Below are 18,150 nucleotides of genomic sequence, written 5' to 3' on the forward strand. Positions count from 1 at the left end.
GCGAAGCGGGGCCGCGCTCCCACCCCCATCCCGCCCGCCCCCGCACCCCTTCCGCCCCCCTCACTCGCGGAGCACGCTGGGAATTGGCGCCCCCTCCTCTGTTCAGCCTATAAAAGGCTGCCAGTCGGCGCTCCCGGTACACGCGCTTCAACTTCGGTTGGTGTGTGTCGAAGAAACCTGACTGCGACCTGGGAAGAACCGCGGAGAACATCGGAACATCGGAGAGGGTCCACCGAGCCTCGCGAAAGGTCCGCTGAGCGGGCTTCGCAACCGGAGCCACTCCGGGCTGCGGAGCACCCAGCGGATCCCACGCCTGGCACAGGTGTGGGACCCCGTCCTTCCTGCCTTCGCAGAGGAGTCCTCGCGTGGTGAGTATGCGGTGAGAACGTTTTTTGTTCTTTTTTTCTTTTTTTTTTAGATCCCATTCAATCTCCGTTCTTATCGGGAGATGGAGTAGCGCCTCGGAATATCTATCTCCACGCAAATCTTGTCACGCCTTCACTGGCTGAACCCCAAAACGGAGTGGAGAAACGAAGCCTTCAGGGCTTTGATTTCCAGAATCGATAAGTCCAGATATGGGCTGTAGACAGACATGAGCTGCGGACAGACATGAGCTGCAGACGGACATGAGCTACAGACCTATTTGGAATTTGCTCTTCAAATGCGCTACTAAGTGATACGCGCTACAAACTAATTGGCGCTTCATGCGCTGCAGAATGATAAGCGCTTCAATTGCGCTAAAGGCTGATAAGCGCTTCATTTGCGCTACAAGCCAGTAGGAATTGCAGCGATATATGAGCTGCAGATTGATTTGCGCTTTAAATGCGCTACAAAATCTGAGCTGCAGAAGATTAGCGCTACAAAAATAATGATTGCGCTACAACAGCGCTTCATCGAGCTACGAGCTACAAGCTACAATGCACAGGAACTGCAGAGGTACATGAGCTGCAGAACAATTTATGCCCTCAAATGCGCTACAAACTAATAACAGCTGCAGAGATATGCAAGCTGCATTGGCGCTACAAAGAAACCAGCTGTAGAGGGATATAAACTGCAGAGTAAAATTACTCTGGCTTCTTAGAGGGGGAAACCCCACCCTTTGTCTCTAACATACCTTTTGGAATGGTTCCCACTACGTTTTTCTGCAGGTCGGCTCTCTGCGTGCTGGTGGTGGTAGACAAAATGGAGCCCCAGGCAAAAAATTAACGTTTAACATTCTGCCACACCATTCCTGCTATATGGCAGTGGAGTGGAGGGGCCCTGACTTGAGTGTAAAGGGGAATATTTTGGTGGTGGCAGAGCGGGCTGCCTTGCCTAGTTGCGCTTGATTGAAGCGGCGGTATAGTTGTAGTGATGGCGCGAATCCGCGTCCAGCAACAGTTTGTGGAAACTGTTGGTTTGCTTAGTATTGGGGAGGGATTGGATCTGGAGGAGATTGCTCTTGTTGCATGAAATGAATCTGGCTGTTGGAGACGGGTGGGAGGGGTGCTGGGAGGGGGGATCCTGGGAGAGGCTTGCAGCCAGTCTCAGACCTGCCCCGCCCATTCTAGCGCGCCTTCTCTGCAGTATCGGCTCCGAGCCGGCTTAGCGCCTCCTAGCGCCTACTGCGAGCGCGCCTCCTCTGCAACGCGCCTCCTCCGCAGCGCGCCTCTTCTGCAGCGCGCCTCCCCGGAGCGCGCCTCCCCGGAGCGCGCCTCCCCGGAGCGCGCCTCCCCGGAGCGCACCTCCCCGGAGCGCGCCTCCCCGGAGCGCGCCTCCCAGAGCGCGCCTCCTAGACCCTGCCTCCCCCCGACACCTCACTCTGAGCCCGCCTCCTCTGAGGCGGCTCACAAGACCCCGCCTCTCTCAGAGCCCCCTCCTTTGAGGTGGCTCCCCCAAACCCCGCCTCTCTAAGCCCGCCTCCTCTGAGGTGCCCCCCCCCAACCCCGCCCAGGCCCTGCCTATCCAAAGCTCGGCCCCTCCTCTGAGTTGGCCTAGGGCCCCGCCTCCCCAGAGCCGCCTGCGCCTGCGCAGTGTGAGCTACCCCCCCCCCCCAAATCAGGCCCATCTCTGCGCATGTGCGCCTTCACTACCTGAGCCTGGCTGCACAGCCCCGCCCTCCTGCGGTTTCTCTGCTGCGCCGGTTTTGCTTTTTATCCACAAGTGTCTAATAAATATGAGAATAATAAGGAACAGTTAATAATAATTATACCTGAAATTCATAAGCACTTTTTATAAGTGCTTTGCATATTAAGTAACATAATCCCACAATTTAAATTCTTGATAGTGGGTTTTAAAGGATGCTTCTATGCTGACATGGCTGGCGCCTCTAAAGGCAATCCAGCTAAATGTTGTTACTACAAATAAAAAATAAAATGTTTTAAATACGTCAACATTTAAGATTGTTGGTTTTGGTTTTTGTTTTTCTTTTTGCGACATTACTGGATTTTTGTGGCGGTACCTGCTGGAACCCCATGCCTTGGTGGATACAAAATAAGAAACAACTTGAACTGTTTCATAGAAGGTTTAAGTGGCTTATTGGTGCTTGGCCTCTGGGCGAGGATGAGGTGTTTATTTGTGTGCTCATGAAGCTGGATTTTTTTTTCTTGAAACTCTGGGGTATTAGCTCTGGCTAACTTGTCTACATATTTATTAATTATGCCTGGCATATGGTAGGCACTCATTAAATATGTGTTAAGTGACCAAAGTACATTGTTTTATTCGGTATTTTCCTTGGAGTCTGCAGGATTTTTCTGGTGTCTTGCTCCTGGCTCTTTCCTGTGGTTTATTGCTTGCCTTATCTCCCTTACATTTAACAGGATCTTTAAAAAAGTATGCATCTTAAAACTCCAATGTAAGCTGTAATTATAATACAACACAAATAAACTAATTTAAAATACTCAAAATAATTAGCTATTTTTAAAGTAAAAAGCAAAAGCTAATTATTTGTATTCGGGGTGGATGGATTACTTAATGGTACATAATTGTCATTTAAAATTTAAAATTTGTGTCATGTAACAGTGGTTACATTACAAAACATAGACTGAGGATTTTAACTGGCATTATTAAACAAACCATACTTTATTGCCAGTCAGATGTACCATGTTTATGTTTCCAACTAAAGGAAGAAATTTTAAAACCTGGTTCTATATATTATAAACCATGAACCAGGACTTTGTCATGGGAGGGATTTGGGGGCTTTGGCTTCCCAAAATCTGACACATCCCACCCCACCCCCAACAAGTATACAAACATGTACTTATCATAATTACAGCTTTCAGTAAGTCCCCTTTTACCCACATTGGCACCCTGACCCCCCCCCCCCCCCTGGAAACTTTGTATCTGCATTTTAAAGAGGTTCAAAGCAGTGGTAAAAACATGTGCATATTAATGAACTTGCATTTCACAAAAGTACACATAGTACTCAAAAAGAAATTTGGACATTTGAAAACGTAAAGCAATTAAGAGTTGCTTAATGAAGTGTCATTTCCTAACAGAATGTTTAATGTACAGCGGTTTTTGGTGTGTTTGGGGAATAAACATTTTTAGAGGTCATCCTGAAGAGGCAAAGATTAAACAAACGTACGTATTTCTAAAAAGACTAACACGAAACTCTTTTTCGTATGTAAAAATGTCACCTGTCCCAGGTGACTTGGCTTTATGCTGGGTGTCCTTTCAGGTTTTGGCAATGGGGCCTCTTGACCCCCCCCCCGTCTCCCCAATCTGGCCCCCATATTAAGGGGGCATTTAAGGAGCTATCGATCTGTAATTCAAATCCAGTCACAATGCTCCTGTTCCCTTATTAATCTGTGCTCCAGTTGCTGTTAAAATGTTTTAAAACTTTCCTTACACTGAAAGTTAACCTACCTGCCCACTACCCTATCATCTTTTTTAAGACTTTGAATCCCACTCCAAAATTACAGTTCCTGAGAGTGGGGGCTGAGGCCTGATATTAGTAAAGGTCAGGGGTCACAAGCTGGTGACCAAATAAGGCCCTGAATTTGTTTGACCAGCACTGGATTTAAATTTTTTTAAAGAATTGAATGTATTTGGGAGGGGAGGCATGTATCCCCCAGTTACATAGCTGCAGCCCCTCCCTATTGTCTGAACTTCAGGTCTCTTCTCGCTTTTCTGTTCTCTTCCTGTCTACTAAAAACATTTGAATTTTAAACCCTTATTGATCTTATTTCCCTAAACAATTCAGTGATTATTTGCTAATTTCCTAATGTGTTGTTATTTCTGACCTACCATTGTGTTTTGCAGATGTTAAAACCATCAGACCTGGGCCTCACTCAATAAAGCCAACTCACTCCAGTGACTGTGATTGACATGTAGGTTAACCTCTCTGACCTGGGTCAGTCTGCACCAGGCCTTTTCAGAAGTCTGTATTTTCACACTCTTAATATCTAGATGACAGAAATGGCACCTGTGTCACCTGACCTGTGCTTATTGGTTTTTTAATGGTACAATAAAGCTCTTTATTCCTTAAATTTAATAAACAAACATTACATTATTTGGTGACCTTATATTCTGAGTGTCACCAATACAATTGTCTTTAAGGTGTTGGAAGTGAAACTAAATATCAAACTAAGGTGTGTTAATTGCATCTTCTACTTTTTTAAAACTTAAATATTTTATCTTGAAGGTCATTTATTCATTATTTTTATAGCCTAAGTTATTAAGGTAATTAAATAGAAAGTTAAAACTATTAAAATGGCACAGTAAATCTGTCCCTTAAGGACTCTGCTTGCTGTATAGCCACTCCTTGGAGAGGCCACACCCACAGCAAAGGGCACAGGGCATATAGGGTGGCAGTTTTCCAAAAATGAGAATTTAATGATCATTAAAAAAATAATTGAAAAGCTAAAATAATTTAATTACTCTACATATATTTACCCCTGTATTCAGGAAGAATATAGGCACTGTGTGATGATTTATTGTATGTGTGATTTATTGTCACTGTACACATAATTAGTACATTTAGTCTCTTCTCTCTCAGACCCCTAGCCCCACACCAGTGAACCTGAGGAATTCAGCCCTATCCCACTCTCAATTACAAACTTTCGAGTAGGGCTGCACTGATAACTCATTTTTAAAAAGCAGGGGTTGCAAACTGGTGACCTGCAAATCAAATGAGACGCTGGATTTGTTTGACCAACACAATATTTTAAAAAATATTATCTTTAGGTGGGAAATGCATGCCCAGATCATCATAGTTGCAGACCCTCTCTGTTTTAAGTCCAACCTCTTTACATAGAAAGTAAACGTTTCTGCTTTATTAGTAACTTTATTAATATCAGCTAACAGTTATTGAAAACTCACTATGTGCTTTACCTGCATTATTTAATTCAATCATTATTCTAAGTTTGAGGTGTACTATTATTGGGCTATATGTATATATCTATGTCCCAGCTCCTCCTAGGAGGTAGCAACTGATATTTGTTAATTGCCTACATAATAAGGAGGAAAACTGATATACACATGTTGCTGCTCAGTGCCATTTCTGTCCCATAGGAACTTCTCTTTGGGAAATCAAATTATGGCCAGAAAGCTAATTGAGACAATCCTATGGGTTTTCTGGCGGGGTTTTTTGTTTGTTTATTTGCTATATTATCTGTAACTTCTTTAATAACTGTTTTAAAAACAGTTAATCATTTTGGCTTTCTTTTGTGTAATTTATTTGGTAGCCATCTTACCTTGAACGTTTTTTGCTCTGCTCTCTGGATTCAAAACAACTTGTTTGGAGTGTCTTGGCATTCTTTTATAGTCATAAAGTTAAGCAGTGTACTGTTGATACAGTTATGCATTATTGAATCATAATGAATAGGTGATTTTTGAGGAGAAAAACATCACTTGAACATCAAAAAGAGGTGTTTTTCCCGTTATCTATTGTTTCTTTGTAGGGGTTTTGTTTATTAACTATTAATGTAAGCAAGTAAAGAGATACTTTAAATACATGAGTAGACACTTTAAATGCTAAATTCTTCTTTTTATTGTGCTTCTTTGACTGTATGTGTTGAATTATGCTTTTATCCTCATTTACAGAAACAAAAAGCTTTTGAAAACAAGAAGAAGAAAGGGCGGACGAGGAGGCCAGGATCCAGGCCTCCATCCCCACAGAAGTGAAGCGACAGCTGGGAGGTCTCCTCCCACCCCAACCTTCACCCTGGGGCCCGCCGACTGCCCACCGCCACCTCCTCCTCCCCCCCCCAACGACCCCTCCTCCTCCTCCAACAACTGCCAAAGGGATCAGGGCAACCCCAACCAGGAACGCAGGCGGCGGGAGAACCTCTCCCAAGAGATCAACGACCTTAGAGAGAAGGTCATGAGGCAGTCCGAGGAGAACAACAAGCTGCAGGACCAGGTGCAGAGGCTCACCGAGGAGAACTCGAACCTTCGCGAGCAAGTGGAGCCTGCCCCCCAGGAAGAGGAAGAAGAGGAGGAGGAAGACGATGAGCTGGAGCTCCGTGGCGCCGCAGCGGCCGCTGCCCCACCCCCTCCCGCCGAGGAAGAGGGCTCCGAAGACCTCCCCGAGAAGTTCGACGGCAACCCAGACATGCTGGTGCCTTTCATGTCCCAGTGCCAGATCTTCATGGAGAAGAGCACCCGAGATTTCTCCATCGATCGCGTCCGCGTCTGCTTCGTGACCAGCATGATGACCGGCCGCGCCGCCCGCTGGGCCTCCGCGAAGCTGGAGCGAGCCCACTACCTGATGCACAACTACCCAGCCTTCATGACCGAGATGAAGCATGTCTTCGAAGACCCCCAGAGGCGAGAGGCCGCCAAGCGCAAGATCAGACGCCTGCGCCAGGGCATGGGGTCCGTGGTCGACTACTCCAATGCGTTCCAGATGATCGCCCAGGACCTGGACTGGAACGAGCCCGCGCTCATCGACCAGTACCACGAGGGCCTCAGTGACCACATCCAGGCCGAGCTGGCGCACCTCGAGGTCGCCAGGTCGCTGCCCGCGCTCATCAGCCAGTGCATCCTCATCGAGCGCAGGCTGGCCCGGGCGGCCGCCGCCCGCAAGCCGCCGCCACGCGTGCTGGTCCTGGCACGCAGCCACCACCAGGTGGACCCCACCGAGCCCGTGGGCGGGGCGCGCATGCGCCTGACCCAGGAAGAGAAGGAAAGACGCCGCAAGCTGAACCTGTGCCTCTACTGTGGGAATGGAGGCCACTACGCTGACAACTGTCCTGCCAAGGCCTCGAAGGCTTCGCCGGCGGGAAACTCCCCGGCCCCGCTGTAGAGGGACCTTCAGCGACCGGGCCGGAAATCATAAGGTCCCCACCAGATGATGCTTCATCTCACCTGCAAGTGATGCTCCAGATTCACATCCCGGGCAGACACACCCTGATCGTCCGAGCCATGATCGACTCTGGCGCCTCTGGCAACTTCATCGATCACGAGTACGTCGCGCGACATGCCATTCCTCTGAGGATCAAGGACTGGCCAATCCTTGTGGAAGCGATCGATGGACGCCCCATAGCATCGGGCCCCGTGGTCCATGAGACGCACGAGCTGATCGTCGACCTGGGGAATCACCGGGAAGTGCTGTCCCTGGATGTGACTCAGTCTCCGTTCTTCCCCATCGTCCTGGGGGTGCGCTGGCTGAGCACACACGACCCCAACATCACCTGGAGCACCCGATCGATCATCTTCGACTCCGAATACTGCCGATACCACTGCCGGGTGTACACCCCCATCCCAGCCTTCCTCCCACCAGCACAGCCGCCCTTCTTCTACTCGATCGAGGGATTCAGAGTTTACCAGCCTGTGAGGTACTACTACGTGCAGAACGTGTACACTCCAGTGGATGAGAACGTCTACCCGGATCACCGCCTGGTGGACCCCAACATCGAGATGATCCCTGGAGCTCACAGCATTCCCAGCGGGCACGTGTACTCGCTGTCCGAGTCCGAGATGGCCGCTCTGCGGGAGTTCATCGCCAGGCACGTGAAGGATGGCCTGATCACTCCGACCATCGCCCCCAACGGAGCCCAAGTCCTCCAGGTGAAAAGGGGATGGAAGCTGCAGGTCTCCTACGACTGCCGTGCTCCCAACAGTTTCACCATCCAGAATCAGTACCCTCAGCTCTCTGTTCCAAATTTGGATGACCAGGCGCACCTGGCCACCTACGCTGAGTACGTTCCTCAGATTCCTGGATACCCCACGTACCCGGCCTACGGCACCTACCCGACCTACCCAGTCGGATTCGCCTGGTACCCAGTAGGAAGAGATGGACATGGACGCCCGCTCTATGTCCCCGTGATGATCACTTGGAATCCTCACTGGTACCGCCAGCCTCCGGTACCCCAGTATCCGCCGCCGCAGCCGCCGCCGCCTCCGCCGCCGCCGCCGCCGCCGCCCTCCTACAGCAGCCTGTGAATCTGTCAGATCCTTCAGGATCTCTGCCCTCAACGTGTGTTCCTGGGCAGCTTCTCAGTCAGTGACTGTGTGCTCACCTGGGCCCCTGGATCTTCAGGCCAACCTGTCACCTCTGAAGAGCCACGGAAGGTCAGGGCCACCCTGGACTGGCACACAGCCTGAAACCACCCAAAGATCTCTGGGAGCCACAGAATATTGACCAACAAATTATCTTCCTTAACTGCCAATTCTAAGTAAAATTCGTAAGCTGACCTCCCAGTACATCTCGGAAATATTTACGGAGAAGCTGATGCCAACACACGAAATGCTGTTTTCTCTACAGAGGGGGAGACAAAGAGGAGGAGGATATAACTTTTCTTGCAGTTTCGGTTCTCTCTTTATATTATGAGAGGACCGCCGCCTTATGAAGGAAGCCACAATGAACTGGTGCAGTATGAAACGGCTTCCGTGATCTTTCTGCTGCACCCTGAGACACTTCACCATCTTTGAACTTCTCTTTCGTGTTTCTGTGATTCTGTTAATTCTCAAGGAGCAGCAACGTGACCAGTTAATTCTCCCGGGAGCGGGGCAAATCCCTGCAACAGGAGCACCTCGGGCTGGAGAAGGAAGTGCCCTTTCAGATGGACTCTTGCATGTTGAGTGTGCCTTCACATGTGTACCCACACTCATGCCTGGGGGGAATGTCTTTGAGGAGGAGAAATTGGGGCACAGGAGACTGTCTTGGGGATATGGACTTCTGTAGTGAGCTTCAAATCCGGTTGCCAATGAATAAAAGGCCTCAGAAAACAAGTCAAATGACTCAAAGCAACAGACAACCCAAACGTTGTCTTCAGTCCCGTGACATCATCTGGGGTCTCCTGGGGACTGCCTGACTTCCTTTAGCCTGGTCCCTTGCTGCTACTACCTTGAACTGTTTGTCTAACCTCTCTTTCTGTTTAATTCCTTACTACTGCCATTAACCCTGCTGCAGGATTTGTGTCATCCTTCCTGCCTGGTTGCTGAGGCTCCATTTTGCTGCCACGCGTGGAGAAGAAAGAAGCAGGATTCAAGGAGTGTGTTTCTACACAGTCTCCAATTGCCAAAACACCCCTTAAGCAGTAGAAAACAATGTGATATGTATATATTTCTAATTGCCTATCAGGAAGAGTAGTTTAATGGTGAAGTTTCATTGTTTCATCAACGTCATCTTTCACTATTCATTATCATTCACCCTTATTCTTGCATGTTTAAATACTTAAATATTTTAGCTGTAGATTAGTGGTATCTTTTTTAACAACTTTAGAGTGGGACTGCTCATATTATTTCCAATGAATTACAAAGTACTATCCAATTCTTACTATGTTAGAGTTAAGCTAATTAAAATCGAGTAAGTAATGTAATGTAAAATACTGTGAACTTCTCTTAACAAACACTGTGAATTAGAGGCTCCTCGGAACTGGAGTTTTGTATAATAGTTCATCTTGTTCATCTTCAACCTTTTATTTTAACATCATATGTAATTTTAGTTTTATCAATTAGGCCTCTAAAAAACACACACACACAAATATGCAAATCCAAAGAAGATACCTAATTGGCTATTTACTCCAAAACAACTTTTTTTTTTCTTTTTCAATGGAATCAGACAACTTGTCAGTCACTCATGTGTTTTTAAAGTACGTCATTATTTTTTAAATGGTGCATTTGTGCTTCTGGACTATTTTGAAGCGTCACTCCGTTTACCTCAGATATCAATCCATCCTCCATATCTTTGAATTCAAGTTGTGTTGTGTCAAATTTACAGTTGTCAATTGATCTTCAAGCTGCAGGGGGCCTAGAAATGGCTCATTGTCTGCAGCCCCAACATGTGCACACGGACATTGCCATCACTGCAAGCAAAAGTCTGGAGACGTTGGCCTGTGACAACAACGGTCAGGGAGAACACGGATGAAGTCCCTGACACACATATGGCTGTTTAGTAAAGCTTGTGAAAAACTTTTGGCAGTGTGCACTATGTTGTATTGCTATATATGCTGTCTGTAAATGTAGGTGTTAAAGATAAGTGATCTCAAATTTATTGTTAGCATCAGAATTGTAATAAGTTTCCTTTCAATCAATTGATTTAATTTGTTGCTGTTGATCAAACTTATGTTAATTGGATACTTTAAATTTTGGGGGCATTTTCCAACAGATGCCTTTATTCTTAAAGAAAAGAGCAAAGTAATTAAATTTCTAAAGAAATTAGGGAGCAAAATAAAAACAAAGTAGATAAATAAAGCAATATCAATTATTAAACAAAGCCAATAGTCGACCCTTTGAAACAAATTGGCAAAATTGATTGACTTTTAGCCCAAATTCAGAGAGTTAATTAAAAAATCAAGGAAGAAGAAGGTATGAGCTCCCATTTTTAGGCAAACTTGGAAAACTAGCTAAAGTCATCTTGCTAGAATATTGAAGAAGTTTACATACGTTTCTGAAGGGTCAATTCAGTTTGAGCAACGAGGTATTTGTAATAGATGCTGGAAAATGAAGAATTAGTTTGATTAAATCATGTGAGGTAGCACAGTGAACTAACAGGTGCACGAAAAGGGCAGTCTGAATTTCTGTTTTAGTTTGCAGGTACCTCTTAGACTCCTGAATTGATCCAGTTGTCATCTGCCACAGACATCTAACATCAGATTGAATTTCAAGATTGGCAACAGAGAACACTGCTGGGAAAGACCTGAGCGGAAATGAAAGACCACCTGCATAGATGAAAAGCCAGTGGGAACCAAGCTACATTTTCATCTAAGGAAGAGCAAATCTTGTGGGAAAGTTCTTTGTTGTTTCAGATTGTAGAATGCTATCGAATTGGTCTGTGGAAAATTGCATTGTTACTATTTCTTTGTGTAATCACTTTAATGAATAGGGGGTATATATAATCATAAGTAATTTTAGGGTGGGAGGGATTAATAAGTAATCTTAAGTGGGTGGGATTAGTTAAACAGCATGATTATATATTAGATATCTCTATAAGTAGACATGTGCACTTGTGATCCTTTATCCTGTGATTGCTACCTTTAATAATTTCAAATAAACTCGGAGGGAACTGCAGGGAGATTAGCCTATTTAGGGTGACTGGAACATGGAAAAAAACCCTAGTGGGATAAAGTTCAAAGGTGATCACATAGATCATTTAATAGAGGCTCTTTGCCTTGGGTATTAACTCCAGGGATTAAGATCATGAGCAAAGTCTTTAGTGAGTGACAGGGTGGATAGATACCCTTAGAGAAATTGTTGCTGAAATGACATTGATATGATGTATGGTGAATAGTCATGAAAGTTATACAAAAATGGTGCATAAGAAATGGAAGTGATGAGTAAGAAAAGTTGCTCCCATCAGTCGCCCTCCTCTTTACCTCTTCTCCCTACCCCTGTCCCACATCCCTATCCTCCCCCATTATTATTGCTGTATTCTCTTTATTTCTCTCAAATTACTAATATTGATGTTATAATAAATTCAATTAATAAAGATTTAGTGGTTAAGTGCAAATTGTGTCCTGATCATTTCAGCGTCCAACACCATCAAGGGAACAGGGTGGGGAGTGGAGGGGTGAGGGAGTGGACATGATGGGGGAAATGGGGGTGGAGAGTGTGAGGTGAAGGAGTGGATGGGGTGGGAAATTGGGTGGGGGGGGGAAATGAACAAGGTGGGGGAGTGGAGGGGTGAGGGAGTAGACAGGATGGGAGAGTTGGAGGTGGAGAATGTGAGGTGAAGTAAGGGAGTGGATGGGGTGGGAAATTGGGTGAGGGGATGGACAGGATAGGGGAAATGATCGGGGGGGGGGGGAGTGGACAGGGTAGGGAGTGGTGGGGGAAGGAAATGGAGGAATTAGGAGGGTGGGGCAGTAGGGTTGGGGGATATGGGAAGAAGGGGTGTTGAGTTGAGGGTAAGTTTCCAAGTTGGGGAGGCTGGTGAGAAAGTGGGATAAAGAATACATTGAGCCCAGCCGGCGTGGCTCAGTAGTTGAGCATCTACCTATGAGCATCTACCTATGAGCCAGGAGGTCAAGTTTCGATTCCCAGTTGGGGCACATAACCAGGTTGCGGGCTTGATCCCCAGTGAGGCATGCAGGAGGCAGCCAATCAATGATTCTCTCTAATCATTGATTCTATCTCTCCTCTCCCTCCCTCTCTGAAATCAATAAAAATATATATTAGGAAAGAAAAAAAAGAATACATTCATTAAGCAAACCAGTAGCAATTATCCACAATACTCCAGGGAATCAACTAAATTATTACATAGCTGCAAAACTTGTATAAAATTAAGTCACAATTAATAGCAACTATTGACATAATATAAAGAATTAAAGCTGCAAAGCTTTAACACATTAAAAAGCCACACAATATTCTATTGACAATATATAAATTTATTTTTAATATCACTTTTACATGGAATACTTGAGATTTATTAATTGAAAATAATAAAAACATAAGAGGACAAAAAGGAAGACATACCAAATGAAGTCAGGTAGTGATGTGCAGGAAATTAACACATATTTTTAACAACAATTAGTACAATATTAGAGTGACTGTAAAAGTCATCTAAAGAAAAGTGACAAATGAGGTTTTTGAAGTATTTAGCCTATCAGATTTCAAAACATAATGACATTACTCAAAGTTGTAGAATAAGTTGCACATAGAAACCTAAACTAACAGTAATCATTTCAATGCATATAAGTTGAACCACCATTATGCTGCACACCATAAACTTATACAGTCATGTATGTCAATTAGGTCTTAATAAAACTGGAAAAAGCACACACAACAGATTGCCATCTCATCCCACCCTCACCCCCATCAAAATAAAACAACAAAAAAACTGAAAAGGAGACTCTTAATGAGATACCAGTTTTGAAGAGTTGCTGGGTTCATATGACATGGTGGTCACATAAACACGGGTTTATTGAGAAGGATACATGGAATACAGTAACTAAATGGGAAGATCTGGGGTAATATAAAAACATAACTAAAAACTCTCCTGGGAAGCAAGGTACCCTGAATAGTTGTCCATCTAGCCCAGAGTTCACAGACTTTCATGGAGTATAGTGTGGTGGACAGAAATGGAGAAATTGGGAGGGGCGCACAATCAAATGACTATCAAATGCCTGCCTGAGGGGTTATTTGTTTAAACTATATATATAAAAGCCTATATATAAAAGCCTAAGCGTCCATTATGACCAAATGACCTGAACGACCGGTCGACCAGTAACTATGATGTGCACTGACCACCAGGGGGCAGGCGCTCAATGCAGGAGCTGCCACCTGGTGGTCAGTGCCCTCCCACAGACAAACTCCTGCGGCCCCTCCCCCTCCCCATCGTGGCCCATCAAGGGGCCTGGACAGGTGGGGGTGGAGGGGCCACAGAAGGTTGGCTAGCTGGTTGGGGGGGGGGGGGGGAGAGCCACAGGAGTATGGCCAGTGGGGAGGAGGGCCCATGGGAGGTTGACTGGCTGAAGGGAGGGGCCACAGGAGTTTGGCCAGTAGCGGGGGGGGGGGGGGGGAGCCAAAGGGCCATGGGAGGTTGGCCAGCCAGGGGGAGGGGCTGCAGGAGGTTGGCCAGCTGGTGGGGAGATGGGCCATGGGAGTGTGGCCAGTAAGGAAGAGGGGCCGTGTGAGGTTGGCTGGCCGGAGGGAGGGGCAGTGGGAAATTGGCCGACTGGCAGGGGGGAGGGGACACAGGAGTTTGGCTGACAGCGGGGAGAGCCACAGGAGGTTGGCCAGCTGAGGGTAGGTGCTACAGGAAGTTGGCCAGCTGTTGGGGGGAAGGGCCATGGGACTGTGGCCAGTGGGGAGGAGGGACCGTGAGAGGTTGACTGGCCAAGGGGAGGGGCCACAGGAGGTTGGCCAGCTGGTGGGGGAGGAGAGGCCATGGGAAGTTGGCCCCTCTCCCCAGCCGACCCTCCCATCAGCCCCGATCAGGGGGGAGGGGGCCGGCTGGCCAACCTCCCGTGGTCCCTCCCCCTGGCCGACTGGTCCCCCCATAGACCTCAATAGCCAGCCAAGCTGAGGGACCCCACCTGTGCACGAATTCATGCACCAGGCCTCTAGTGTGGTATCAAATCACTCTGAAACAGCGGTTCTCAACCTGTGGGTCGCGACCCCTTTGGCGGTCGAACGACCCTTTCACAGGGGTCGCCTAAAACCATCCTGCATATCAGATATTTACATTACGATTCATAACAGTAGCAACATTACAGTTATGAAGTAGCAATGAACATAATTTTATGATTGTGTCACAACATGAGGAACTGTATTTAAAGGGCCAGAAGGTTGAGAATCACTGCTCTGAAAGGAAACTGAAATGTACTATTCATCCCTGTTTTTTCATACCTAGACTCCTCCCCATCCTGACCCCACCCCTCCCTATAAATCACATGATTAAACAAAACTTAAATGAAACAATAAAAGTTGCTGAGCCTCAAGATTGCATTACCTTTGATTATACAGCTGGATGACAAGGCTAGTCCAGAAAATTAAACTCACTGTACTCATCAATGGTAATATTTGTTGAAAGTCATGCCTGTTCTACAAAAAAAACAAAACACAAGTGGCTTCCAAAAGTGATATCAACAAATCTATTTATAGCTGCAGAAATTGCTTAAAGAAACCCTCTGATGCAGTGTAGTCTATGCCAGTTATTAATCAAAAACAATTGTTTAAAATGAGGACCACACTCTATAACATAAAACATAAATTTACATTTATTGGTCAATCTTGATGGAGGCCTATTTCACTTTATTGGAGCACTGAGTTACCATTCTTGAATAAATTATATCAATAACACAAAATAAGTAACACTGGGAAAGTGCAGAACTCTAAAAAACGTATAAAGCAATTAAATATTAGTGTGGAGGAGAATCAGTTTTGATCCTTACCTCAAAAAATACACTAATGAATTCCAGATAAATCAAGAACTACAGAAAGAAAGATGTGCTTAATGGTGGGGGTGGTAAACAAATTATTTAGGGATTGATAATAACAAACACAATTTAGCCAAATGGTTTTGAATTCATAAAGAACATGCACAGCAAAAGTGAGGAAATATTTGGTGCATACCTATAAAATATGTGATAACTAACTTATTACCCAAACACCTAATGCTTTCCTTAGAGAAAGTTATACCCAACTCCTACCCTTTATAACTTTTCTGGCTTCTTTGAATATATGTAGAGAGAAATCTGGATTGATAAATAATAATTAAATAAGTAGATGGATGGATAGATAAATGAATAAATGTAAGTGTTCAATAATTGGATTTTTTTTTAATGTGCCAGAGATTAAGTAAATACCCAAACCCCTACCCTTTACTCTTTTTTCTGGCTTCTCTGAGTACATGTAGTGAAAAATCTTGATGGATAATTAATTAAATGAATAAATGAGTAAATGGACAGATGGATGGATGAATGGACCAGTAAATAAATAAGTGAATAAATGTGTTGAGTGAACAATAATTATTGATTTCTTTTAATGTGCCAGACACTGGGTTAGGTGTTGGGGGACACAATGCTGGAAACTGACCTTATACTGTGATACCTAATGCAGTTGAAGGATGAACACCTAATGATTCTCCAGGCAAGTACCACAACTTTCTTAGGCACCATGGTTGCCCTAAACATTTGGGGACAGGCACTATTATATCATCATTTAGTGCAGACAAAGAATTTGTCTTTCCTAATTTTTGGCATTTGAGGTTTTTTTTCTAGAATATACTCAATTTCTTAAATGTTTATTTTTACTAGTGTTTGGGAATTCAAAAAGAGGAAGAGAGACTAGATGGTTTTTTCCTCCCTAATTAACCTCCCAAGAAACCCTTTTAGCACATAGTAAAGCTCCCTAATTCTATTCCCAGATAATCCCTAGAGATAGTTGACACATTACATTAGGAATCTTGCTTCCTGGTCATTCAAAATAATTTATAGAATGACATTTAACCCAAGACAAAACTCTAAAGAGAGAGAAAGTGAACCCCTGGAAGATCTTTAATTACTATTTTATATCTGGCCTTATAGTCCTTACATAAGAAAACCCACTGAATTAAAATTTATTATCACACCCGGCCAGCATGGCTCAGAGGTTGACCCTTGACCTATGAACCAAGAGGTCACAATTCAATTCCCAGTCAGGGCACATGCTCGGATTGCAGTGCAGGAGGCAGCCAATCAATGATTCTCTCTCATCACTGATGTTTCTATCTCTCTCTCCCTCTCCCTTCCTCTCTGAAATCAATAAAAGTATTTTTTAAAATAATACAAAAATAATTAAGTATCACATACATAATTTGTATCATTGGCTAGTTCTTCTCAAGGAGTCCATGTCATAAACCAGGAAAGAAATAGGTAGATGCTGTATCCTGACACAGCCCCTCATGAAAATTTATTATAGATTTAAAAAATTAAATAATAAAAACATATTCTTTCTATTCTATTTCTAAGAGTTTTCATCATTTTTATATCTCATTTACATCAACCTGATGGTAGAATATGTCTAATAAAATACCACAGCATCCTATCTTCTAGCCCTAAATTGATTTCAAGATTATGTATTGCTCATTTTTATAACCTGAGTATCACACAGATTTTATCACTGACTCGAGTTCTTAAGAATAAAAGGTGATGGTACTTTACTAACATTAGGGCCACAAAATTGGCCTATCAAATTATCCTGTCAGTCCAACACTGACATAATGCCTAGTTTTGAAAACTAGATGTAAACCTTGTTACTAGTGTTAAAATCCAATGTTCACTAATCACGTCCCTTTTGAACCTAGTTGAGAATGAATACAGGAAGTTAGTTGTGAATTAAAGTGTGTTTTCTTTCCTTTTTTAAAATTAGTTTTAATTGACATATAATTGACATATAGCATTATATTAGTTTCAGGTATTCAGCACGATTCAATATATATAAATGATCACAATAAGTCTAGTGAACATCCATCATCATATCTACTTACAAATTATTTTCTTGTGATGACTACTGTTAACTTAGAAACTTTTAAATATACAAGACAGTGCTATTATCTATAGATGCCATGCTATACATTATACCTGAAGGACTTATTTTATAACTGAAAGTCTGTAACTTTTGACCACATCCACCCATTTTGCCCAGTCCCCCATGCCTTCATTTCTAATAACCACCAAAAATTAATAAATTTAATATATCTGGATAATATTCCATTGCATATACAGGGTGTCCCAAAAAATGTATATACACTTTAACAGCTGATAGTTCAATTGATGTTTTTTTCTTTTCAAATTTAACCCATTGGAATTAGTAGATTATTCAAAGTGTATATCCATTTTTTGGGACACCCTGTATATACCACACTCTCTTTATTCATTCATCCATTAATGGGCACTTAGGTTGTTTCCATGTATTAGCTATTATAAATAATGCAACAATGAACATGGGGGTGCAGATATATTTTCCAATTAATGTTGCTGTTTCTTTTGGATAAATATCCAGAAGTGGAATTGCTGGATCATATGGTAATCCTACTTTTAGCTTTTGAGGAACCTTTATACTGTTTTCCATAATGACTGCACCAATTTATATCCTCACCAACAGTGTAAAGAGTTCCCTTTTCTTCACATCTTTGACAACATTTGTTATCTCTAAGTTATTTGATAATAGCCATTCTCACAGGTATGAGGTAATCACTCATCATGGTTTTGATTTGCATTTCCCTGGTGATTGTTGATGTTGAGCATCTTTTCATGTATTGTTGGCCATCTATCTGCATGTCTTCTGAGAAAAGAAGTCTTC

At 44.0% G+C, this 18,150-nt stretch overlaps 1 protein-coding gene across 1 annotated transcript; it reads left to right on the forward strand.

The window, feature by feature from the left end:
* The first annotated feature begins 96 nt into the window (after positions 1-96).
* PEG10 (paternally expressed 10) lies at positions 97-11,875 on the forward strand. The gene is given in 3 exon segments (XM_059712349.1): positions 97-379; positions 6,025-7,199; positions 7,202-11,875. Coding segments are annotated over 3 exon segments (2,346 nt in total). The 5' UTR covers positions 97-374; the 3' UTR covers positions 8,368-11,875.
* The last annotated feature ends 6,275 nt before the right edge of the window (positions 11,876-18,150 follow it).

The sequence above is a fragment of the Myotis daubentonii genome, chromosome 10 (genome assembly GCF_963259705.1).
Source record: "Myotis daubentonii chromosome 10, mMyoDau2.1, whole genome shotgun sequence".
Taxonomy (NCBI): domain Eukaryota; kingdom Metazoa; phylum Chordata; class Mammalia; order Chiroptera; family Vespertilionidae; genus Myotis; species Myotis daubentonii.